Below are 25325 nucleotides of genomic sequence, written 5' to 3'. Positions count from 1 at the left end.
ACCCTGGCACCATTTACCCTTCCCCCATCTCCACTCGGGGGAAAGGAGGCTTTTACCTCAGCACCATTTATCTTCCCCCCGATCTCTACCCGGGGGACTTTTACCGTGGCACCATTTACCCTCCCACCCCCATCTCCACCGGGGGGCTTTTACTCCGGCACCATTTACCCTCCCGCCCCAGTGATCGCCCTCCCCCGCAGCGCTGAGCCCCCAACGCGCAGCTGCAGCACTGAGGCCAGGCAAGGCGCGCGCGGCGTTCCCGCCTCCCTGTGTCACCGCTGGAACCTTCCGGCCGGTCGGCGCGACCGAGCCTGCGCCGAGAACGCGCCGGAGCCGTGGGGGGGGGCGCGTGAGGGGAGGACACCCGCCGGGGAACCCGGAACTGCCTGGCCGAGCGGTAACGGCCGCGGCTGCCAGCCGTCACGGTGAGGCGCTGCGGGCAGGTTAGCCTGGGACGGGGGCTCAGGAGGTCGGCTGCCGGGGTCGGCGGGGAGAGGGCCCTGGGGACCACGCTAGGGGCAGTGAGAGTGCTGGGGGTGGGTGCTGGGAAGGTGGGGCGGCAGCAGCGTGAAGGGGTTGGGTGGCGGCAGGTCGTGGCGAGTGCGGGGCTGGGGTGTGGCCGGGGGAGTGTGGGAGTGTTGGGGGCTTTCACCCGCAGCACAATTACCCCTATCTCTTCCTGGGAGGCCTTTAACCCTGCGCCATTTACCATTACCCAAGGTGGAGGGTTGGGGTCAGTCAGCGGTGAGGGGCGAGAGGGGTCGGGGTGAGGGGCAGGTGTTGGGGGCAGGGGATGGTGAGGGGCAAGTGGGAGGGTTGGGAGCAGGCAGGGGCGCGGGGGGTAGGGGTGGTGGTGAAAGCCGGGAGGGGTGAGGGGCGGGAGTGTGGAAGGGCTGCAGGCTGGCGGTGATGAGGGGTGAGTGTGGGAGGGTTGGGGGCAGGCAGGGGTGTGGGGTAAGTGTGCGGATTGGGGGCAGGTGGTGGTGAGGGTTGATGGTGAGGGTGGGAGCTTTGAAGGCAGGTGTTAGTGAGGGGTGAATGTCTTGAAGTATAGATAGGTGTGGAATGATTAGTTTTTTATTGGTAAATGTCAGGAAATGTTAATTTCACAGTAGATAAACCTACAAAAAAATTCCTTCTATAATAATTGAAATTTACAGACAGGCAAAGTAAGAAAAATGCTTCTTGAGAACTTATTAAAGTTTGGTTTAAGGATGTTTACTTTGTATGTTTGACATGTGATGTTGAGAATTTGGGCTTTAAGGTTTATAAAGCTTTAACTCGTTTAATCTGAACTGCTACTTTCATTAAATAATTATTCTAACTCACCCCCCCATAATTTTGTACAACTGTGAAAATTTAAATAGATAACAATTGAGAAAAAATGTTTAAAATTAAACCAATATTGTTCATCAAAATGATAAAAGAAATAAAAATCAAAATCTGCCAACCCTATTTATAGGATTTGTGTAGTATTGAAGTGGGCTAATATAAGATTGCATTATATGCTGGGCAGTCGTGAAAATAAGATGTGCATGTCTTGTGACTATCCATGTCAAAAACTGTGCTATGCCAAATGCAATTTATGTTTAGCTGGATTTTAAAAAAACTTTGGTTTGCCAAGAGTGGCAGGAAATAGAACTTCACTCTTGATATCTTATAATGAATTTTGGACAATTTTTAAGATTGGTGCTAGTTCAGCCCGAGCCAATGTTCTAATCTGTCTGTCAGTCATCAGCGAAAGGTAAGTTTATAAATTAGCAGGATTTATATAGATCCAGCAATTACTATTTTCCTGCTGTAAAATATTATGTAAGGATATGGCACGCATGCTGTCCTGATGCTTTATTTTTTATATTTTGTACAAGCCTACTACTGGTTCTAATACAAATAGGTTGGAAATTCATGAACACAAATATTTAATATATGTACATTTTGAGTACTGAATGTTTTCTTTAAGTATATATAACCCCAGTTTAGTAAGAAAACAGGGGTTATACTTACTTACTTTACTTTGATTTCCAGAAAGGCTTTGACAAGGTCCCTCACCAAAGGCTCTTACATAAATTAAGTTGTCATGGGATGAGAGGGAAGATCCTTTCATGGATTGAGACCTGTTAAAAGACAGGGAACAAAGGGCAGGAATAAATGGTAAATTTTCAGAAAGGAGAGGGGTAACTAGTGGTGTTCCCCAAGAGTCAGTCCTAGGATCAGTCCTATTCAACTTATTCATAAATGATCTGGAGAAAGGTGTAAACAGCGAGGTGGCAAAGTTTGCAGATGATACCTAACTGCTCAAGCTAGTTAAGACCAAAGCAGACTGTGAAGAACTTCAAAAAGATCTCACAAAACTCAGTGATTGGGCAACAAAATGGCAAATGAAATTGAATGTGGATAAATGTAAAGTAATGCACATTGGAAAAAATAACCCCAACTATCCATACAATACGATGGGGGCTAATTTAGCTACAACTAATCAGGAGAAAGATCTTGGAGTCATCGTGGATAGGTCTCTGAAGAAGTCCACGCAGTGTGCAGCGGCAGTCAAAAAAGCAAACGGGATGTTAGGAATCATTAAAAAAGGGATAGAGAATAAGACGGAGAATATCTTATTGTCCTTATATAAATCCATGATACGCCCACATCTTGAATACTGCGTACAGATGTGGTCCCCTCATCTCAAAAAAGATATACTGGCATTAGAAAAGGTTCAGAAAAGGGCAACTAAAATGATTAGAGGTTTGGAACTGGTCCCATCTGAGGATAGATTAAAGAGGCTAGGACTTTTCAGCTTGGAAAAGAGGAGACTAAGGGGGATATGATAGAGGTATATAAAATCATGAGTGGTGTGGAGAAAGTGAATCAGGAAAAGAGATTTAGTTGTTCCCAAAATATAAGAATTAGGGGCCACCAAATGAAATTAATGGGTAGCAGGTTTAAAACAAATAAAAGGAAGTTCTTCTTCACTCAGCACACAGTCAACCTGTGGAACTCCTTGCCTGAGGAGGTTGTGAAGGCTAGGACTATAACAGGGTTTAAAAGAGAACTAGATAAATTCATGGAGGTTAAGTCCATTAATGGCTATTAGCCAGGATGGGTAAGGAATGGTGTCCCTAGCCTCTGTTTGTCAGAGGGTGGAGATGGATAGCCGGAGAGAGATCATTTGATCATTACCTGTTAGGTTTGCTCCCTCTGGGGCACCTAGCATTGGCCACTGTTTGCAGTCAGGATACTGGGCTGGATGGACCTTTGGTCTGACCCACTATGGCCATTCTTATGTTCAAAACTTGAAATAAATTGTCACATTTCCAAACATTGTACTAACTAATGCTAATTTTTAATGTGATCTCTTACTGTTTTTTTTAGTGCTTGGTGTATAATCCAGAAATCTTCCACAATGCTAGAGTCGTACGTGACTCCTATTTTAATGAGTTATGTGAATCGCTACATTAAGAACTTGAAGCCCTCAGATCTACAGCTGTCACTATGGGGAGGAGATGTGGTTCTTAGCAAACTTGAATTAAAGCTGGATGTACTTGAACAGGTATGTTAACAGTAGCTCAATTTAAAATAAGTTCAGTAAAATGTTCAAGATACTATCTGTAGATCACTATTCACTTACAATCGTTACTATTTTTGCTATCTGTTTTGTTCCTATCTTTGGAGGTTTTTTCCCTGTTGCTCAGCCTTTAGCTGCTCTGGGAATCCTACATCCCCTGTTCTAGTGGATGAACCGGGAAGATTTGCATTTCTGCAAATCACTGGCTTGAAGAGAGAGCCATCTCTTTATGGAGCATATCCCTTCTTTCAGTGATCTGTCATTTCACAGTACCAGCACTTAACTGAACTGCTTCTCCCTTTAAAAAATATTATCAATCTTTTATTTTACTAACTGAATTTAATGATATTTAAAACCATTCAAAATGTTGTGAATCAAATTAAAATCCTCCTTTTAATGATTTAGATGCAGATTTTAACTTACTGGACTCATTGCAGAGAGCTTCCAACTTCTTCAGTAGCGGCTTTCCTCTTTCTGCTGGGCTGTGAATGGAAAGACTGTAGTTCTGTAGCAAATTCCCCTCCCTCACCAAGTGTCTGATCCCTTATGGTGATCTCAGTTTGCAAGTCCATGTCCAGCTGAGTATCCTTGCTTGTATCTGATGTTTCTGGCATATCTAATTTCCTCAGGTCATTTGTCAGTTAATATAGGGTCTCTTTTACCCCTTTGCTGAGCCCTGGCTCAGGTCATATTGATGGCTGGCTCCAAACTTCATATCAGAGGCTTGTACCAACTCAGTTTCTCTTTTTGTGGTTTAAGTTTACAGCACCATTCAAGCTAGCAACAAGAACACCCTCATCCCCAAACATTCTTCTGTTCATATCACCAACCATTCATTTGGGTATGGTAAAATGAGCTAAGAGAGTCTCCCAGAAAGTTTTTCCCTCAAAGATAGTGGGACTTCTGAATTATTTTAGCCCCTGAACATTTGTTTTTTCCTCATCAGAGTTCCTGCAGGATACAAATAGCGTGGAAATCTCTAGTTTTACCTAAATTCTGGCTTGATTCCTATGGCAGTAGCTGACTTCTAAGGCTCTCTGCACCCTCCTGAGTTTTCTCGCAAAGCAGTTTCTCAGTCCCTGAAGTCCTTGCTGCATCTCAGCTTTATTAGCAAATTCTGTGTTGGCCTAAGCTTTCTTGTTATTTCTGGTTCCTGAAAAACCTTTTTGTCTATGGTAATTAAGTCAGTGGTCACCTGTTCAATCCACTTTGCCGGCACAGACTAGGCCTTTTGTAGCTGGGTTTCAAAATATGTCCTGACCCTTCATGTCTTCTTAATCAACAGAGGTTTTGTTTCCAGCTGATTATGTTAGATCTCTGCCTTTGGGCTATCCCTAACTTCTTTCTGAGAAGTTTCCAGATACTATGTTAGGTCTTCTTTTAATTTCTTCTGATGTGCTTTGATTTCTGCTAGTGTCTCACTTATTTGTTCCATTTTGGTTCAGCAACAATAGCTGCTCACGATTTCTCTCCTTGGAAAGTATCCCACTTTGGTGATTGCTCGTATTTCCTCTCCACTGAGTGATAGAGCCTTGTAGGTCAGTTTTCCTTTGAAGGGCACATTGATAGTGTGGACTACTGGTATTTTCTGTGGGTAACTTGTTTTTATTTACACCTTATTCTCTAGTCCTTGTGCAGGTGCATTCACAAACAGCATGTAGGCAATCCGCTCTTTCAGGAATCTCAGCCCACACGCTGCCTGGTTCCTAGGAAGCAGGTCTGCACCTAGAATTGACTTCAGTTAAATTAAAGCAGAGAGCAAAACATCGTGTTGCTTTCCACAGCTCCCTCAAAAGGAAACTGCATCACAAAACTAACAAAACAGCATTTCTTCTAAGACTCCTTGAACCTCTGTAGCGCTTAGTGAAGATACTACCTACATTGATGGGAGAGCTTCTAGGTGTAGGTACTCCACTTCCCAGAGAGGCAGTAGCTATGTCAATGGGAGAAGTCCTCCTGTTGACATAGCGCTGTCTATGGAGTTTGATTGGTATAACTGCATCCCTCGAGGGTGTGGATTTTCCACACCCCTGACCGACATAGTTATACTGAAATAAGTCGGTAGTGTAGATCAAGCCTAAGAAAAGACTTAAAAAAGAACTAGATAAGTTTCAGGAGGATAGGTCTGTCAATGGCTATTAACCAGGATGGGCAGGGATGCAATGCAATACTCTGAATGTCCCTAGCCTCTGTTTGCCAGAAGCTGGGAGTGGATGATAGGATGAACCACTTGATTGCCTGTTCTGTTCATTCCCCCGGGGCACCTGCTATTGGCCACTGTCAGAGGACAGGATGCTGGGTTAGGTAGACTGTTTGTTTGACTCAGTGTGGCCGTTCTAATGTACTTGTAAGGCTCTGTTTAACAATCCCATCTGGTGATTCCTGCCATAACATAATTACTTTTACTAAGTATAGTAAGTGTACATGTTTTCTGAAGTAGTTGGATTGGAATAGAATCCCTTGAATCTCGGAAAGAAAGCATAGTTTTCTGGTGATCCAGGAAATCTGGGTTCGTTTAATGGCTCTGCCATAAACTTTCTTTTTGTCTGTGGGCAAGTTGTGTAGGCCTCCATCCTGCAAACATTTGCACCTTCAAATCTCACTGAGCTTAGTGAGACTAATTATGTGTGCAAAATTGCTCCCTTGTGTATGTGTTTGCAAGACTGGGTCCTTAATCTGTATGTGCCTTAGTTCCCCACTGGTAGAATGGGATAATCATAGTAAGAAGGAATGTTGTGAGGACACATTAATTATTGTTTGTCTGCAAAGTGCTCAGCTACTATGTTGTGTAAAGTTCATGTAAGTATTGAGTTTAATATTTGGTATATGTATATATCTATGGGAAACAATGGAGCCTGTTGTCATTTTACTTCTTTTAGGAGCTAATGTTGCCTCAGATACTTACATGCAACTCTTCATTGACTTAAATGAGAAAGCAAAATGTAGCTCAACAAAAGCAAGTTTTTTTAATACCTATTAGTCCACGTGAAATGAGTGACCTGGTGCTTTTAGTTTAGTTTTACATGGGTAGGTGCCCTCATTAAAACAATAACTATAATTGACGCTCTGGTTCGCAGCCTCATCAGAATTCAGAGAGTGAATGGGAATTGAAGATGGACTACATTCTGCCTTCTAGAGCAGAGGTTCTCAAACTGTGGTCCACGGACCACCAGCCGTGAGCTCCATTCAGGTGGTCCACGGATAGTTCCTTCTAAGGTGCGCACCTGGGCAGCGGCACACAAGAGAATGAAGGGCCACCCACCTAAATAGTGGAGCTGAACAGGTGTGGCTCCACTAATTAGGTGCCTGGACCCTAGAGAAAATGCACATGTATTTGGTGGCCTTGGGGGGAATAGGGGGAAGGTGGGAGGGGGCGGTGAGGTGGGGGAAAATAGGTAGGTGGGGGGGGGCAGTGGGGTGAGAAGAGGGGGTGGGGGGAATTTGGGACATGCGCGGCTGCAGCGGCCAGAAAAAGAGGTGACTTTGCTCCAGCTCCTGGGGAGAGACCCCCCCTCCTTCCCAGTCCCAGCTGGGGAGAGACTAGTGATATTAAAATATGAATTGTGTGCTTTTATTTGTAGAACAGAAACATGTTTATTATTATTTTTTTTTAATATAGCACTTTTATCCAAAGCGCTTCACAATAGTTAGCTGTTGGTACAAACAACATTTGGAAAGATAATTAAGTGGTCCATCAAGACTTTCAGCAATTTTCAAGTGGTCCGTGAAAAAAAAAGTTTGAGAACCACAGTTCTAGAGGAAGGCACTCCAAGCTGGGATGGGGGTACACTGCAAAAGCAACATGAGGAAATGTGCTGAATCTATACTGTTGATGCCAAGTTGGAGCCAGTATTCACTAAACTCAATTGAAAGATTCTCATTGACATCCAGGAAGGCTTAGATCAAGCCCAAAGAGTGTTTCAGTCTCCTGGGCTATCAGGCCACCCTCCTGTTAACTTAAGGTTTTTTAAAAAATAATTTGCAGAATTTTATATAAATAATGCTAATAAGTGCATATAAATGAAATTTAACTTCAGTTCAATTTACCTCAAGAGCATGTGTATTTCTTTGTTATGCAGGCACTGGTTGCAACTGTGTAGTTAAACCTGAGTTCCATTTTTCACTTAAAGGAAAGATTCAGCATCTTTATGTATGAAAAATACATGCATCCTCATAAAAATGACAGCACTCACTCTTTGAATACAGAATGAATTTTCTGAGAATTTACAAGTAGATCTTTGTTTGGAGTTTAAAGTTAATTAAAATGTGGTCCTTTAAGAAACTTTGGATGTTAGCCTTTTCCTTGTCCCAAATGATCTTGAATGGAATAATGGAGACTCTCTTCAAAATGTTTATATAATTAAAATTAATTGAAATCTTGCACATAGATTAGAGTGGAAAAAATTATATTTAAATTAAGTTATTAACTATTTTGTATTACTATAGAAATCACTAGCTCAGGCAACTTTTAAGGGGGGTGGGCATTGTGGTATCAGAAGAAACTCAACAAATCATAATCTTTCCTTTTACAGCTGTCTTGCATGCAACGTTGCTATTGGTTGAATGAGTCAGTAGTGTGAGGGAGACAGGATACATGTCCGGCATTCTCTCCGGTGGTATTATTACTGTATTTTTCTTGCCATTGAATCTAGGAGTCCTACTCGTGGACCAGGACCCCATTATGCTAGGCACTGTATAAACACAGAACAAAAAGACTATGCATCTGATGAAGTGAGCTGTAGCTCACGAAAGCTCATGCTCAAATAAATTGGTTAGTCTCTAAGGTGCCACAAGGACTCCTTTTCTTTTTGCGAATACAGACTAACACGGCTGTTACTTTGAAACCTGTCCTTTATAGATTATTTGATCTAGTTGCACTGCTGTTTAAAGGTTCTGTGGCTGCATTATGATTGTGCTCAAAGGACTCTCAGCTGTGCTCAAGGTAGCACTGCCGGGGAACTGAAGCAGAAATGCAGAGAGCTCTCTAATCGCATACAACCAATGGGACTTTGGGGCTGAACAGCTTCTAGCTTTTTCTCATATTGCTGGTCTCACCAAGACAGCTTTATAAATTAATAAGTCAATTGCAAAGTAAGGAACATATTCACCTTACAGTTTGATAGTTTTACGCTGCTTTGGCAATGCAAAGCAGCAGTAAATCTCACTTAACAATATATTCTGACTGCTTTGTGCTTCTCTGGTGTATTGGTGAATCTTCCCTTAAAAGTAAAATAAAATAATGTTTTGAAGTTGTTGTATATCTTCAAATCATTAGAAGTATTGAAAGTAGGGATGTAAAATATTAACCGGTTAACCGGTAAGTATTGGTCTTACTGTTAACCCACCCTAACCGTTAACCCGCTATGTGTGGGTGTCGAATGGGTTCTCCTGCCCCAGGCCGCGGCAGCTGGGAGCAGCCCCAGCAGGCCCTGGGAGCTTCGTGGGGGGTGGCCAGCTGGGCAGCAGGACTGCATTTAGGCTGGGGGCAGGGCAGGGGCTGCGGGCTCTGTGTGTGTGGGGGAGGTAAAGTAGTCCCCGGTCTTCCTCTGTGCCACTGGAAGGGGTACGGTTGCAGAGGTAGACGGTGCGCTGGTCAGGGAAGGGAAGCTGCTGCTGCGGTGGGTGGCACGGAGCATCTGCGAAGGCCGCATTGGGACAAACTAGATAGTTTACAGTTTGGACTGTGTGTGTGTGTGTGTGTATAATTACTGGTCTGAACTTTATTCTGTTTGCATATCAGAAATCTGATCAAGTCATGATCACTTGTACTGAAGCTACCATTAATATTTAGATCTGGTTAAGGTTACCCTTAAGAGAAATCCAAACATGTACAGAAATGCACGGTTAAAGCACCCAAAGAACCTTAACTCTACCTTGTAGCAGTACCATGAAGGGAAAATATGAAAAAACCTGTCTTTAAAAATTAGTTTAACCTAATCTGGGAACTGCAAACACAAAATGCCTTTATTATTATTGTGAGGCATCACTGTAATATATTATTTATAGAGCAGAATCCTGAATGTGAGGAAGACAAGTTTTGATATTAATATGGAAGTAGAGGTAATAATACTTAACTTACCTACCTGTCCCACAGGGATATTGAGGGTTCATTGATTTTTAAGGCTAGAAGAGAGAACTAAAATCATCTAGTCTGGCCTCCTGCATAACACAAGCCAAAGAAGCTAACCCAACAATTTCTGCATTGAACCTGTATATTGTTTGAGCTACAGCATATATCTTCTAATGTTTGTATACTACTTCAAACATGTAAAACATTATGTAAGTGTTAAGTATTAAGCAAATGTAATCTAGTATAGTTACAAGAAATATTATTCAACATTCCATGTAGTACTTAGTTTAATGGGAAAAGATTTCATGAGAATGGAAGGGGAATAAAAATAAGGCCTCTGGTATGTTTGTTTGTTAAATTACTAAATGTGGCGGGCACACTTGTTCTGTGTTGCCTCAATTATCATTCTTAAGTACCACAACAAAGGGTTTGCATTATATCACTGCAGAGACAATTATTTGTCCAATTAGGATAATGTCAGACAACATTTGAATCAACATTCCTTTGACACAGAAAGGTTAACTTACCTTCTAAGAATATAGGCAATCTATCTCTCAGTGTTTTGCTCCACTTCCTGCTTTCAGAAGTGTTTTTTTCTTTTTTTTTTTCCTTCATTCAAAGGATTTTTCCATATCTTGTAGGAAGCTTTGGACACAAATGGGACTTTGAGTTAAATCCATCTGGTAAATAGTGGAAAAAAGCTCTTTCAGAATGTCTTTTAAAGTAAACTTAGAATTCCCACATGTAAAGGCAAATCAGTGTCTAAATAAACATTGCTATACTGATGATTGGCATAGAAATTAAATATTTGAGAAACAAGGCGGCTAGCTTATTTCCACAACTCAATTAAATTGCAGCTCGTACTGGCCTGCTATTTTCCTTTGTGAAAGCCTCACCTGTACGTTGTACATTTTTTATTTTATCAGGCTGTTGGAGAGCTTAGTGCTTCTTATTCTTCCCTGCTTGTTTGGGCTGTTGGAAAGCTGATGTAATGTGATTGACTCCATTTGTTATAGGCAGCAAAATGACCTACAACATTTTGAGTACAGAATGAATTTTCTGAGAATTACAAGTAGATCTTTGTTTGGAGTTAAAGTTAATTAAAACGTGGTCCTTTAAGAAACTTTGGATGTCAGTCTTTTCCTTGTCCCAAATGATTTTGAATGGAATAATGGAGACTCTTCAAAATTTTTACATAATTAAAATTAATTGAAGTCTTGTACATAGGTTATAGTGGAAGAAATTCTTATAGTTTAAAAAAAAACCCTGAATGTATTTCAACCTGACCATGTTCAAAAGATTTGTTTTATATACAGTGTGTACAGAAACTCTCATCCGTGTGTCAAATAAACCACAAAGTAAATCTTTGCTGTGTGGAGTGTAGCCTGATTCGATTAGTCTTCCCATGTTGATCTCCTTTCCTCTTGTTTGACTTGTTCCCTTAACTTCAAATATTATGTTAACACTGGAGGAAAAGAGTACAAACTCAACTTTATAGATAAAAAGGAACCAACAAGTTACATATGTAATAAAATCATAGCCCTCATTCTTTAAGTACCTGCTCCATCTTTGTGTTTATCATTTCTTGCTGTCTTCCATGTGATTTGAGCCTGTTCCTAAGAGGTACAGAGCACTTGCAACTCCCAATGAAGTACTAAAAGGTTTTAGGAGTAAAAACCTCTTTTCACCGCTATGCATTTTTTAATATAAATCTGTAACTCTCCATGCACTCCACAGGCACTATAGAAATAATACAGCATGCGTATGAATATAATTAACTTTCATTGTTAATTGTTGTGAGTATGCTCTAGTTATGTTTCTAGAGTAGTGATGCATTTCACTGTAGCTGCATATAAGAGAGACTGTGTTTTAAACCTTCTTTAATTATCAGGGACATAGTAGAATCCAGATGTTTTCTTTGAACACATAAGCACAATAAATGTGTGTGAGTAAATGTATGTGACCAATTATTAACTAAAGTGTCAAGAATTATGCCATACATAACTGACAGTGGAAAAAAGAACTCTTGAGGGTTTTTTTTGTGGGGATGGCGCAGGCACGAAGTGGCTCTTAAGATTTTATTCTCGTTGTTTTTTTTGTAAAGTAGCAAATGTGTCCTTGACAGTTGTGATTTTGTTTTTAATTAAGTTTGAATATCTAATTGGTTAATTCATGTTTTTTAGGAGCTGAAACTACCGTTTAGTTTTTTAAGTGGACATATTCATGAATTACGAATCCATGTACCATGGACAAAACTAGGCTCAGAACCAGTTGTCATCACTATCAATACAATGGAGTGCATCTTGAAACTGAAGGATGGAGTCCAGGTAGGAAGCCTGTGATGAGTTTATACAAAATACAATTGTTAAAATTGAGGGTTTTTTAAAAAAAAATTGATAAAGTAGTTAATGTTGTATTACAGGAATGCTAATGTCTTTTTGTCTGTCATGTCTGGCCAAAAGTCTTTGTCTGCACAGAAGCAGTAATCATGGTTAATACACAAGGACTGTAATGCTTTCTATTCAGATTTTCCTTTTTCTTTCACTTTATTTGCTGTAGTGTTGTTCCTGCAGGTGTAAAAGCAGGTTAATGAATCTCTGCCAAAATTTTCCTATGACTAGGTAGCAAATGAATCTCAAGAGCAACATAGCATCCTAAGTGCTTCCAACTTTTACCACCCAAGAAGTTATGTCCTACTGCTGGATTAAGTTATATAGAGCATCACTAGGCTGTCTCTTCAAGAGATGAGTTATTACTATAGGAATGCTTTATTAAAGTTCATATTATTTCAGTATAGCTATCTTTTCCGTTTTGATGTAATAAGTTATTGGCTTAAAATATAAAGTCGTCTTGGAAGACATTTTTTAGTGTCTTTTAAAAGCTTTTTATTTAAGTTGTTTGTGACAGACGCAAAACAACATTTTGTGTCTGTAAAATTTTCATTCCACCACAATGAAATCTGGTATCATACGAGCAACTGGATATTATTATATTTTGCGTATATGAGTTTAAAAAAAAGTACAGTGCTTCGTGAAATATGCAGTAGCATCTTGCCATACTTCAGCATTCATTGTCAATCAACAAATATGTTGGAACACTTCAACACTAAAGCACGTTCTAGCTTTCTTTCTTTGTCTAAACATTTATTTCATTTCAATAGATACTCCAATTATATTAATTTAGAGTCCTGGGAAATAAACATATGATTTACACATCTTCTGTGGAACTTCCACAATTTGCTTAATGAACGGTTAATATTTGATACCAATAGTTCGATATCTGAAAGTAATTACATTGGAGAACATTTCTGCATTACATTTAGGTGATGAATGTTCTGTAATGAAAGTCAATCTATTTCTGGAATTAGAGATTTTTGTTTTGTTTTGGAAAACCTGGTCCTAGTTATGCCACCCATGCAGTGCTCTCTCTCTCTCTTTCTGTCTCTTTCATATATATAGCTATATATTTTACGTATATATAAAAACAACATCCAGACACTAAGTATTTTTTCAATGGTAAGGTAGAGGTTTCAAAGCCAGATGTCCCAAAAGAAACACATTTTAGAAGCAACAAATTACAATTAATTGTAGAAGCTGCGGAAAAAGATTTGTAACACATGACTTTGTGCAACCAAGAACTAATATTTGATATTGGACTATGCAGATGGCTACTGCTGGTATGATCAGATTTCCTGCTTGCATGGTATTTGAAACTTAAATTTTGTGGTGCATACAGCAGAAGGTCAGATGTCATGAATGTAAAGCACTCTCAAAACAAGTATTTGTTACAGATGTTTAAGATTCAGAGGCAAGAAAGGATTTTTGAAAATTACAACTGACGTTTGAACAAATTATTCAGTGGTATGTACACCCTGGAGAGTAACATTTGGGTCTGTGCCAATGATAGCGTTTATCTTTGAGTAATAAGAATGCAAATGAAAACATTTTGTTGTTTTCTATGGGTATATTTTTAAGAAGCTGTGAGTTTGATTTTATTTCATGAAAAAGTACTTCTATTAGAAATTAAGTGTTAAGAAAAATGAAAATATCTACTGACTTCCATGTCAAATTTAAGTATTTTTAGGCTATTTTAATTTGTACTATGTAATTGTAGGTTGAATGGTTAAGACTAAGACTTTTATCATCAAAATATTTGCTTGTTAGAAACTGTTAAAATGCACACACATTGTAATAGGTAAAATGTCTTCTCAAAACACTGTGATGATGGAATAAATGTTTACAATTTTTTTTATTTTGAATTAACTATCAACTAAAACAATTGCATCAAAGAACTTCAAATCAGTAAAATAATAAGTAAACATTGTATCCTGTCCCGTGTTAGTTCTCAAAAGTTATGAGCTTAATCCTGCACTTCCTTCCTCAGGCAAAATGTCTGTTGGAGTCCTGAGCAGTTTGTCTGAGCAAAGTGGGTGCAGTCATTGACCCTAACTTACAACCATGAAAACCTGTGGTGAAATCTGTGGAGGAGGGGTGAAGTTAGCTGGGTTTCTGATGAATGTTGGCTTGGGTTTGCAAAGGAGGTTGTGGGGCATGGTCTTAAACATGATGATCCTATGGGTATCCATGGAAAGGAAGTTCTGATCTTGGGTGCCAGGCCCTTTGCAGTGCTTCCAAAGATGCATCACCATGGGGATCATACACCTGCAACTCCTTAGGAGTTGTGGTGCTGCTGGTTCCTTTGTCCATGCTTTGGCAATATCTCTTTCCCAAGTGGGGTGAAGGCATAGAGTGGAAGATAAGGCTGATTCTAGCGGCTTTAACTTCTGCTGAACTTCTATGATGGTGATTACCTTTTTAGAAGAGGAGAATGTTTATTCCCTCTGAAGCATCTGGTATTGACCACTGTCAGAAGACAGGATACTAGGCTAGATGGATCATTGGTCTGAGCAGAAAAACAGTATGTCTGTTTTTATGTTCTAATGTGGTATACAGTGATGTGTTTCACCCACACATACTGTAAGCCCACAGAGTAGCAGCAGAGGTACTTCTGTAAATGCTTGGGGATTAGGGGTTCATGGAGAAACTGCCTCTCCCACTTTTGTGCTTCCCAGTTTGTTTTTGCTCAGTTATGCTTTCTATGATGAAGTGGGAATTTCCTGTGACTGACTTGAGTAGGGATTGCTATCCAGGGGTTTAGATGGGTTAAAATGCTCCTGCGGCAAAGCGGGAGATATGAGGTTGTTTGGGTCATATAACTGTCTGGGGTGGTATGAATGGATTGTTGAGGACTGGCTGAAACTCACACCAGTGGAGGATCTGGAAAGACAATGGGAAATCTAGTGATTGCACAGTTGACACCTAATGACTCAGCAGTGGTCCTTTAAGAGGATGACAGTAGAATGGGAGGTGAAAGGAGGCTAGGATCAGAGCTGGCTTTTTGAGAGACAGAGGAAGTTCTGACCTGAGGCTGACAGGCAAAGGGACAGAAACAGAGAGAAAGGAAACGAAGATGGTTTCTAGAGCAGTATGGCTCAAGGAAACCTTGGCTTTCGCCAGTATAGACTATATCTTAACCTCTGTTTCTCTGTGCTAATCTAAAGACTTCCCAATGCTGTATTCCAGTTGACTAGTAAGTCCTACAGTTTTGAAAAGTGTGCCTGGTGTCTCTTCAAATACTTGCTGGGGTGCATTAATTCCTGAAGAGGTTGAAAGTCTCTGAACAGAAATCTATCTTGGTTGGACTTGCTGGGCGGAGCTCATGGTTAGAAGCAGCAGTGCTGGAGCCCAGAGACTCAGGGCAGGTCTTCACTACCCACCAGATTGGTGGGTAGTGATCGATCTATCGGGGATCGATTTATTGCGTCTCATCTAGACGCGATAAATTGATCCCCAAATGCGCTCCCCGTCGACTCTGGAACTCCAGCTTACGAGAGGCTGAGCGGAGTTGACAGGGGAGCAGCAGCGGTCGACTCGCTGCCATCCTCACGGCCAGGTAAGTTGACCTAAGATACGCACCTTCAGCTACGCTATTCACATAGCTGAAGTTGCGTATCTTAGATCGACCCACCCCCTAGTGTAGGCCCAGGGCTCAGTATCAGAGTTGTTGAGACCATGTGGCCTATCCTTAAGGAGGTCTGGCACAGTAAGGGACTGTTTAAAAGCTGAGGCATAGTACTGATCATGTGGATCCATGACCCTTTTTTCCTCCCGCAGGTGAGTGAGAGCCTTGAGTAAGTAAGCATGACAATTTACTAGCTAGAAAATAGGTTGCTAAATATGTTCTCCCTGGAGAGGGAGTTTTTGAGTGAGCATTTGTAAGATGTGCAGTTGAACATGAAGGCAGAATATGCCTTGATTACAGTTTCTACAATACCGCAGTGGTAGTTGCAGTAGAACTCAGGGGTCCATTCTTTTACAACACCCTTATTGCATGTATGACAACTTGTTGAGTCAGTGGAACTCCATGGAGGTGTATGGGTCATCGTGGTTGTCTTTCACAGTTGTGTGGCCTAAACATCAGTGTTTCTGATGTCAAGTTACAATAATACTCAGGTAAGCCAGTTACATAAGGTGTAAGACCCAAATAAATGTGGGTCTAAAATAAGGGAAACTTGGGAGGAATTTACTTGTGGTGATTACTTCCTGGATAAGTTGAAGTTGTGCTGATCATGATCAGAGGTGATGCTGGAAACTGTTGTTAGAAAATTACCTATAAATGATGGAATGCCAGTTTCAGTTATTGGGCTTAAAGGGACCCACTTAGTAGTGTACATAAACAGCAATAGGGTCCTGCATTAAATATGAAACAGTGTTTAATCATGTAAAATTAAAGACTGTAATACATATTCACAAGGAAGTTTACATTTGTTTACACAACCTTAACTGTCATTTCTTGACTTTGAAGAAGAATCACTTAGCAATCTCAAGTTTTAATGTTTTTGTTGTATGGAATTTCCTCTCTTGTTTAAAAAACAAACAAAAAAACCCAAACAAATTCCATCATAGGTAATTATTTGCTAGACAGAAGTGGAATGCTCTATGCAGCACACTATGTGCAATCAATTGAGCTGAGAAACCTTGCCTCTGCCCATACACACTCTCATTTATGAAAACTGGCCATACACCCTGTCTGTTTAAAAAAAAACAAACCCCTTTCTTTTAGTGTATAGCCTATTTTAATATTAAAATATTCAGTTTACAAATCTGATTATAATAAGTGTTAATCTTTGTGTATGAATGTAAAATTTAAAAAGTTAGAGAGCTGCCCTCCAGGCAGAAGTCCAAACCATCTGGGCTGGCTGCCAGAGTTCCTTGAACTCAGACTCTCAGGTTCTCATTAAAGTGCCTTGTGTCCGTGCACAAGCTTTTTGAAAAGTGAATTATTTGGGGTGTAAGGTCGCAGTAATTAATCCTGTTTGGAATTGGAGTGACTGTACTTTACAGTGAGTTTGTTAGCTTATGATTCATATGATGTATTCCTAACTACTTTGCTTCTGACAGTTCTCCCACTGCTATCCCAGACTGTATTGCTTCACAGTTCAGTCAGCCTGTCTTTGAATCTGTGTGCCCTCCACTGCTCCAGTTTAATTTAGACTGGATGCCACCTCTCTGTTTAAATGCTGGCATGCAGCCATGTGTGCCCCTTTTTGATACAAGGTAATTGTGAGTTCAGGCAATGAGTCATAAGACCATTATAGCAGCCATGCCCCTTGTGCTTCCATGTGGACACCTGCAGTGTTCCTGGACTTGATTGTCCTCTTTGTACAGCTGCATGTCCAGTCCCATGTGGAGAAGTCACTGGAATGCAAACATCTACAAGACATTGTTATAGCAAATGACAGCAGTGGGCACTCCCAGACTTGTTCCCAGTGCCAAGTCAAAGCAAAGGAGGTGTGACAGAAGTAGCTGAAGATAAGGGACAAGAACAGGACCTCTGGTAATGCTTCTACTATCTGCCCATACTGTGAGCAACTGGACTGGATTTTTTGCAAGCAATGTCACCACCTAACCCAAAAATGGAGAGATGGGCAGTTTTCCACAAAGCACATGAGACTCCCAAGCACCTAAGACACCACAGAAGGCATCCTTGACTTTTTGTATTGCATGGGGTCTCACCAGGAGGAAATTCTTCAGGGGAAGCAATAACTGTATGATGTGACAGATTGGGAGATTAAAAGTACATCATTCAAACAGCCATACTGAAGCTGCTGTGGAGGAGAGCTCTCCCTGTTCAAGCATCCAGCTTTTTAAACAAGGGAAGCCATCATAACTGTTAATGTCCAAAGTGGTCTGAGGAGCAAAAGTTTCCCTGATCTTTGCAACAAACATGCCTAAATTTCTAAAGATCCTGGCGTCATGGTCCTTTTCAGACTGTCCCATGTGAGTATCAGTGAACCTTCCACCGTGCTCTACCAGGCCTTGCAGCACCATGGGGAAATATCCCTTCTTTTAGATGATAAAGACATTGGCTTGGTGTGGGAGGCAAACGGAAGGTATCTGGGTCACATAAGTAATGCATATGCAGTTTGGGAGCCCCATCAGTGCAAAGCTATCAGTAACGTGTTCATTGCCAAGTTTGCAACATAACACAGCAGCACCCTCCTCATAGCTCTGCAAATCTCCATAACAATAGCCTCATCAGTTGATCTACCTATACCAAACTAGTAAACTACTGATTGACAACCCTCGAGTGGTGAGTTTCCAGATGGTAATGGCCACACATTTCTCTCTGCTGAGGGGAACTCTCATGTTGGTGTGCTGTTGTAGTTCTGGTTTCAGAGTAACAGCCGTGTTAGTCTGTATTCGCAAAAAGAAAAGGAGTACTTGTGGCACCTTAGAGACTAACCAATTTATTTGAGCATGAGCTTTCGTGAGCTACAGCTCACTTCATCGGATGCATACCGTGGAAACTGCAGCAGACTTTATATACACACAGAGATCATAAAACAATACCTCCTCCCACCCCACTGTCCTGCTGGTAATAGCTTATCTAAAGTGATCATCAAGTTGGGCCATTTCCAGCACAAATCCAGGTTTTCTCACCCTCCACCCCCCCCCACACAAACTCACTCTCCTGCTGGTAATAGCCCATCCAAAGTGACAACTCTCTACACAATGTGCATGATAATCAAGGTGGGCCATTTCCTGCACAAATCCAGGTTCTCTCACCCCCTCACCCCCCTCCAAAAAACACACACACAAACTCACTCTCCTGCTGGTAATAGCTCATCCAAAGTGACCACTCTCCCTACAATGTGCATGGTAATCAAGGTGGGCCATGTCCAGCACAAATCCAGGCTTTCTCACCCCCCCCCCCTTTTCCCGGGGACACACACACACACAAACTCACTGTCCTGCTGGCAATAGCTCATCCAAGCTGACCACTCTCCAAGTTTAAGTCCAAGTTTAACCAGAACGTCTGGGGGGGGGTGGAGGAAAAAACAAGGGGAAATAGGCTACCTTGCATAATGACTTAGCCACTCCCAGTCTCTATTTAAGCCTAAATTAATAGTATCCAATTTGCAAATGAATTCCAATTCAGCAGTTTCTCGCTGGAGTCTGGATTTGAAGTTTTTTTGTTTTAAGATAGCGACCTTCATGTCTGTGATTGCGTGACCAGAGAGATTGAAGTGTTCTCCGACTGGTTTATGAATGTTGTTATTCTTGACATCTGATTTGTGTCCATTTATTCTTTTACGTAGAGACTGTCCAGTTTGACCAATGTACATGGCAGAGGGGCATTGCTGGCACATGATGGCATATATCACATTGGTGGATGTGCAGGTGAACGAGCCTCTGATAGTGTGGCTGATGTTGTTAGGCCCTGTGATGGTGTCCCCTGAATAGATATGTGGACACAGTTGGCAACGGGCTTTGTGGCAAGGATAAGTTCCTGGGTTAGTGGTTCTGTTGTGTGGTATGTGGTTGTTGGTATTTGCTTCAGGTTGGGGGGCTGTCTGTAGGCAAGGACTGGCCTGTCTCCCAAGATTTGTGAGAGTGTTGGGTCAGCCTTCAGGATAGGTTGTAGATCCTTAATAATGCATTGGAGGGGTTTTAGTTGGGGGCTGAAGGTGTCGGCGAGTGGCGTTCTGTTATTTTCTTTGTTAGGCCTGTCCTGTAGTAGGTAACTTCTGGGAACTCTTCTGGCTCTATCAATCTGTTTCTTCACTTCCGCAGGTGGGTATTGTAGTTGTAAGAAAGCTTGACAGAGATCTTGTAGGTGTTTGTCTCTGTCTGAGGGGTTGGAGCAAATGCGGTTGTATCGCAGAGCTTGGCTGTAGACAATGGATCGTGTGGTGTGGTCAGGGTGAAAGCTGGAGGCATGTAGGTAGGAATAGCGGTCAGTAGGTTTCCGGCATAGGGTGGTGTTTGTGACCATTGTTTATTAGCACTGTAGGTAGTCTTCTGCATCCTGAAGTTCTGCTTCCACTGCTGGTCATCCCAGTTCTGTGTCACTATCCTATCCGACCAGTCAGTGCTAGTTGATTACTTTCAGAAGTGACGCTCCACTGAGTAAAGCCCCTCCAGGTATATGTATGCAGAAGTAATTGCTTGATTTCATCCTTCTGCTCCTCTTACCTGTAGTCCTATCACCATTGCATTTGAAGCTGCTGAGTTAAATGCAGTCAGCTGAACAACTGCAATAAATGTGCACATCCTGTTTGTACTAATTATTGTGATGATCACGGTGTTCAGCAGTATGTATTCCATGCTGTCTGAAAGCAGTTTGAAAATTGAATTGGTGCTGGCAAAATACAGATGAATTTATGGGTTCCCAAGGAATCAGGGGCATTTGTTAGTGTGACCCTATATCCCAGAATTCTTGTAGCTTCTGGTAGGCATCTGTGATAAAGTCGGGGGATAGCTCCCTTTGATGGACACCCAGTAAGCCAGTTAGCTGTAAAATCCCTGTTGGTAGCTGTTCTTGACTTGCTTTATGTGTAAAGGGTTAAAAAGTCCCCCAGGTAAAGAAAAAAAAAAAAAAGTGGGCACCAGACCAAAAGAGCCAATGGGAAGGCTCGAACTTTTTAAAATGGGGAAAGAAACTTTCCCTTTGTTTTCTGGGCTGCAGGGACACGGGGAAGCAAAGCTATAAGCAGAAATGCTGTGTAAGGTTTGAGCCAGGTATGAAAAAGTATCTTCCATACCTAGAAGAAATAATTTGGACAGGGAATGTTTAGTTAGACACTATCAGGTTTATCTTATTTTGGCATGTGGATCTCCTCTGTGCTAGCCCCTGATGCTTTTGTTTGTTTGTAACCTTTAAGCTGAACCCCCAAGAAAGCTATTTTGGGTGCTTAATTTTTGTAATTGATTGTTTTAAGATCTAGCAAAAAGCCTAAGTTCCAGATGTAATTTTCTTTTTTCTTTTTAATAAAATTTACCTTTTTTAAGAACAGGATTGGATTGTTGGTGTCCTGAGAGGTTTATGCATGTTGTTTGATTAGCTGGTAGCCACAGCTAATTTCCTTTGTTTTTTTTTTTTCAGCTCTTCCCCGGAGGGGGGGTGAAAGGACTTGAGGGTACCCCACAGGGAGGAATTCCCAAGTATTCCTTCATGGGTTTAAAGGGATTTTTTTGCATTTGGGTGGTGGCAGCGTTTACCAAGCCAAGGTCAGAGAAAAGCTGTAACCTTGGGAATGTAATACAAGCCTGGAGTGGCAAGTATTAATTTTTAAAATCCTTGCGGGCCCTCACTTCCTGTACTCGAAGTGACAGGGTGGGGATTCAGCCTTGACAGCATCTCACAGTATATCCCAAGAAAAATCCCAGAATATAAAGCTGAGAGGTGGAATATTGCACCATGGGATGTCTGCTCACTATGCTGCATGGTTAACTTGAAAAAGTGGATAGGTGTGCATATGTAAAGGTTAACAAGGAAAGTATCATAAAACGGGCATAACAAAGCAACGTGAATGCACATACTTTCCCATCCCTCTGCACTCATCTGTTGTCTCTTGTTTTGTATTTAGATTGTAGTCCCTGTACCAGAGTCTACCTTTTTGTTCTGTGGATGTACGGTATCTAGCACAGTGGGATTCTCGTTTGTGACTAGGCTCCTATACACTACAGTAATACAAATAATACATAATAACAATCCCTGTGTAGACAATCCCTTAATTTAGTTCCAGGAGCTGGATTATCTAGGGCAGTGGTTCTCAAAGCCGGTTCGCCGCTTGTTCAGGGAAAGCCCCCTGGTGGGCCGGGCCGGTTTGTTTACCTGCCACGTCCGCAGGTTTGGCTGATTGCAGCTCCCACTGGCCGCGGTTCGCTGCTCCAGGCCAATGGGGGCTGCGGTAAGGGCGGCCAGCATGTCCCTCAGTCCGCGCCTCTTTCTGCAGCCCCCATTGGCCTGGAGCCGTGAACCGCGGCCAGTGGGAGCGGCGATCGGCCAAACCTGCGGACATGGCAGGTAAACAAACCAGCCCGGCCTACCAGAGGGCTTTCCCTGAACAAGTGGCGGACCGGCTTTGAGAACCACTGATCTAGGGGAATCCTTAAGCATATCGCAGGGAAAGGGCTATTATCAGATATCAGAGTAGCAGAGCTTCAGGACTAGATTTCAGTCTTAATTCAAAGGAAGTGCTTTTGGCCTGTCATTGCTATAGGTAATAGAATTTATGGCAGTCTGTCTAGAGTTAATCCCATGACTAACATCTATATGATCTTTCCAGAGTCATATGCTGTCTCTACAGCTGCAGGGCTATTCATCTCCAATCTCTTTCTTGCCAGAGGTAAAGACAGAATTAACTTAATGGTTGTACTTCTCCAAGGCAGTTCTTCTGGAGACCTCACAGTGTCTGGTTGTAGTGCCTTGAGCACCTTTGGAAGCATATAATCTTAATTTGCATTAATTTTATCATGTTGTTACTGTATCAGCCTGTTGGACAAGTTGTTTCTTGAGAACTGATGCTTGGATATTAGTTCTATATTCATCTGCTTTTGTGCTGTTTCCATACCAACTCCAACTTCTGACAAATTCAGATTTTTTTTTTCCTTTTTAACTGCCTATATTAAAACTCCTCTGTAACAAACATTTATTAAGGGTCATTATGGTTCTTTTTAAATCTCTAGTCTCTTGTTTCCATTGACCTTTTAGAGTAGCAGCCATGTTAGTCTGTATCAGCAAAAAGAACAGGAGTATGATGAAGTGAGCTGTAGCCCACGAAAGCTTATGCTCAAATAAATTGGTTAGTCTCTAAGGTGCCACAAGTACTCCTGTTCTTTTTATTGATCTTTTAGTGAGTTTTGAACTACGTATTACCTATGTGATTCAAGAGGAAACATGGAAAGCTTATGGTTATGCATTTTGGCTTTTGTCCCTAGCCTCTGTTCTCCAGAAGCTGGGAATGGATGACAAGGAATGCATCTCTTGATGATTACCTGTTCTGTTCCTACCCTCTGGGGCACCTGGCATTGGCCACTGTTGGAAGACAGGATACTAGATGGATACTAGATGGGCTAGATGGACCTTTGGTCTGACCTTGTATGGCTGCTCGTATATTCTTATGTTTAACTGATGAGCTCAGTTATGGCTGTGTGATAATGCACTTCTCATTCAAAGGACTAACACATATAAAGTATATGTAAGGGGTAGGCATGTTTAGTCACCAACTATCTGGCTGGGCCCATTGAGTATCAGAAGAGTTGTACTACAGCAGTGGTCCCCAAACTTTTTACCTTTGTGCCTCCTCTTACCCCTGTCTGCGCCCCCTTCTTCAGAGCTGGCCAGCTCCGTGCGTGTCTGTGTGTGTGTGTGTGTGTGTACACAGACAGGCGCAAAAGGAGTGATGCTGGGGCTACTGGTGGGGGTGGGGCCAGCAACCAGGACCAGCAGTTGGGGCCAGGAGCAGAGCTAGTTGGCACTCCCTCTCCACTCTCCATGGGGGCTGGCCCAGGCCCCAGCTGTGCCCCCCCTTCGCCCCTGAATGTTCCTCTGTGCCCTCCTGCGGGTGGGAGGCACCCCACAGTTTGGGGACTTCTGTGCTACAGACTGGGTCACTGGAAAGTTGTTTTTTTGAATATGTAGTGGCTCTGCAATAACCTAACTTTAGGAGATTATTCTTGAAGAAAATATATGAGTGAATGGGTATGCTATCCATCCTCTCTAGAACTAAATGTTTTCCTCCATGAAATGGTTTTATATGAAGAGCATGGATTTGAAGGTCTATCTTTCAAAGTAGTAAGAAAAGGAGAGTGAAGCTAGTGATAGTGAATTGTGGCTAAATGAGTCCAAGGATGGAGGAACAGAACAGAGGAGAAGGATAGGGTGCTAATTTAAGCATGTGGGAAAGCAGTTTCCCTTTAACTTAATCATAAATAATTAATAGGCAATATAAAACAAATAGTTTAATCATCTGAGATAGCATCCCTGCATTAAGATTGTCAATGGCCTCTTGTGACTCACATGCCTGACAGTGAAACCTTTTATTTCTTTGAATGGAGCCCTGCCATGATGCTACTGTTGTTTGCTGTTTTAATGTTGCAAGTGTAGGAATAGTCTTCTTAAATATATTGGGTCTTTCAGGAAATTCTGGATGGTATCACTGAGCCCAGGTTTACACTGCCATGTACTTTGCTATAACTTACTTCACTCAGGCGTGTGAATAAGACAGCCCCCTGAACAACATACATTACACTGACCTACGCGCACTGGTGTGGACAGCACTATGTTGGTCAGAGAGCTTCTCCTGCTGACATCGTTATGGCTGTTTGTGGAGGTGGATTTATTATACTGACGGGAAAGCTCTCTCCTGTCGGCATAGAGCATCGGCAGCAGTGCAGCTGCATTGGTGCAGCTGCGCCAATTTAGTGCTTCTGTTGTAGACTAGCCCCGAGTTCCTTGCCTTAATCACTTACCATGATACAGTTTTGTCTCTATTCTTCCCTTGCCTCCTGTGATAAATATAAAGGGAAGGGTAAACACCTTTTCCTCGTGACCAGAGGAAAAACCCTTTCACCTGTAAAGGGTTAAGAAGGTAGGATAGCCTCGCTGGCACCTGACCAAAATGACCAATGAGGAGACAAGATACTTTCAAAGCTGGAGGGGGGGGAGAAACAAAGGTTCTCTCTGTCTCTGTGTTGTTTTGCCAGGAACAGAAAATTAATGGAGTCTTAGAATTTAGTTAGTAATCTAGTTAGATATGCGTTAGATTCTGTTTTGTTTCAATGGCTGATAAAATAAGCTGCGCTGAATGGAATGTATATTCCTGTTTTTTTGTCTTTTTGTAAGTTAAGGTTTTGCCTAGGGGGTTCTCTATGTTTGAATCTGATTACCCTGTAAGGTATTTACCATCCTGATTTTACAGAGGGGATTCTTTTTACTTTTTCTTCAATTAAAATTCTTCTTTTAAAACCTGATTGCTTTTTCATTGTTCGTAAGATCCAAGGGTTTGGGTCTGTGTTCACCTATGCAAATTGGTGAGGATTTTTATCAAGCCTTCCCCAGGAAAGGGGGTTTAGGGTTTGGGGAGGATTTTGGGGGGAAAGACGTTTCCAAGTGGGCTGTTTCCCTGTTATATATTTGTTATGTTTGCCACTTGGTGGTGGCAGCAATAAAGTCCAAGGGCAAAAGGTAAAATAGTTTGTACCTTGGGGAAGTTTTAACCTAAGCTGGTAAAAATAAGCTTAAGGGGTTTTCATGCAGGTCCCCACATCTGTACCCTAGAGTTCAGAGTGAGGAAGGAACCTTGACTCCTCCCCACAAAAAAATCTTTAAACATAATGCATGTGACAA

The 25325-nt window shown here is 41.7% G+C and overlaps 1 protein-coding gene across 13 annotated transcripts in view; it reads left to right on the top strand.

The window, feature by feature from the left end:
- The first annotated feature begins 345 nt into the window (after window positions 1-345).
- The window catches only part of VPS13B (vacuolar protein sorting 13 homolog B), a 931639-nt gene continuing 906659 nt past the window's right edge, over window positions 346-25325 (top strand). For 9 of the 13 annotated variants that reach the window (XM_077809942.1, XM_077809940.1, XM_077809948.1 and 6 more), the window contains exons 1-3: window positions 347-425; window positions 3367-3544; window positions 11813-11956. In XM_077809942.1, the coding sequence (XP_077666068.1) occupies window positions 3398-3544; window positions 11813-11956 (291 nt within the window). In that variant the 5' untranslated portion in view covers window positions 347-425; window positions 3367-3397. Of the gene's footprint in view, window positions 444-1031; window positions 1170-1524; window positions 1745-2024; window positions 2152-3366; window positions 3545-11812; window positions 11957-25325 lie in introns of those variants that run through there. The other 4 variants (XM_077809935.1, XM_077809936.1, XM_077809937.1 and 1 more) reach the window with 4 other exon arrangements.

This window comes from Eretmochelys imbricata, chromosome 2, assembly GCF_965152235.1.
Source record: "Eretmochelys imbricata isolate rEreImb1 chromosome 2, rEreImb1.hap1, whole genome shotgun sequence".
NCBI lineage: Eukaryota > Metazoa > Chordata > Testudines > Cheloniidae > Eretmochelys > Eretmochelys imbricata.
Note: the sequence above shows the minus strand (reverse complement) of the source record. Positions and strands in the feature narration are given on the sequence as shown.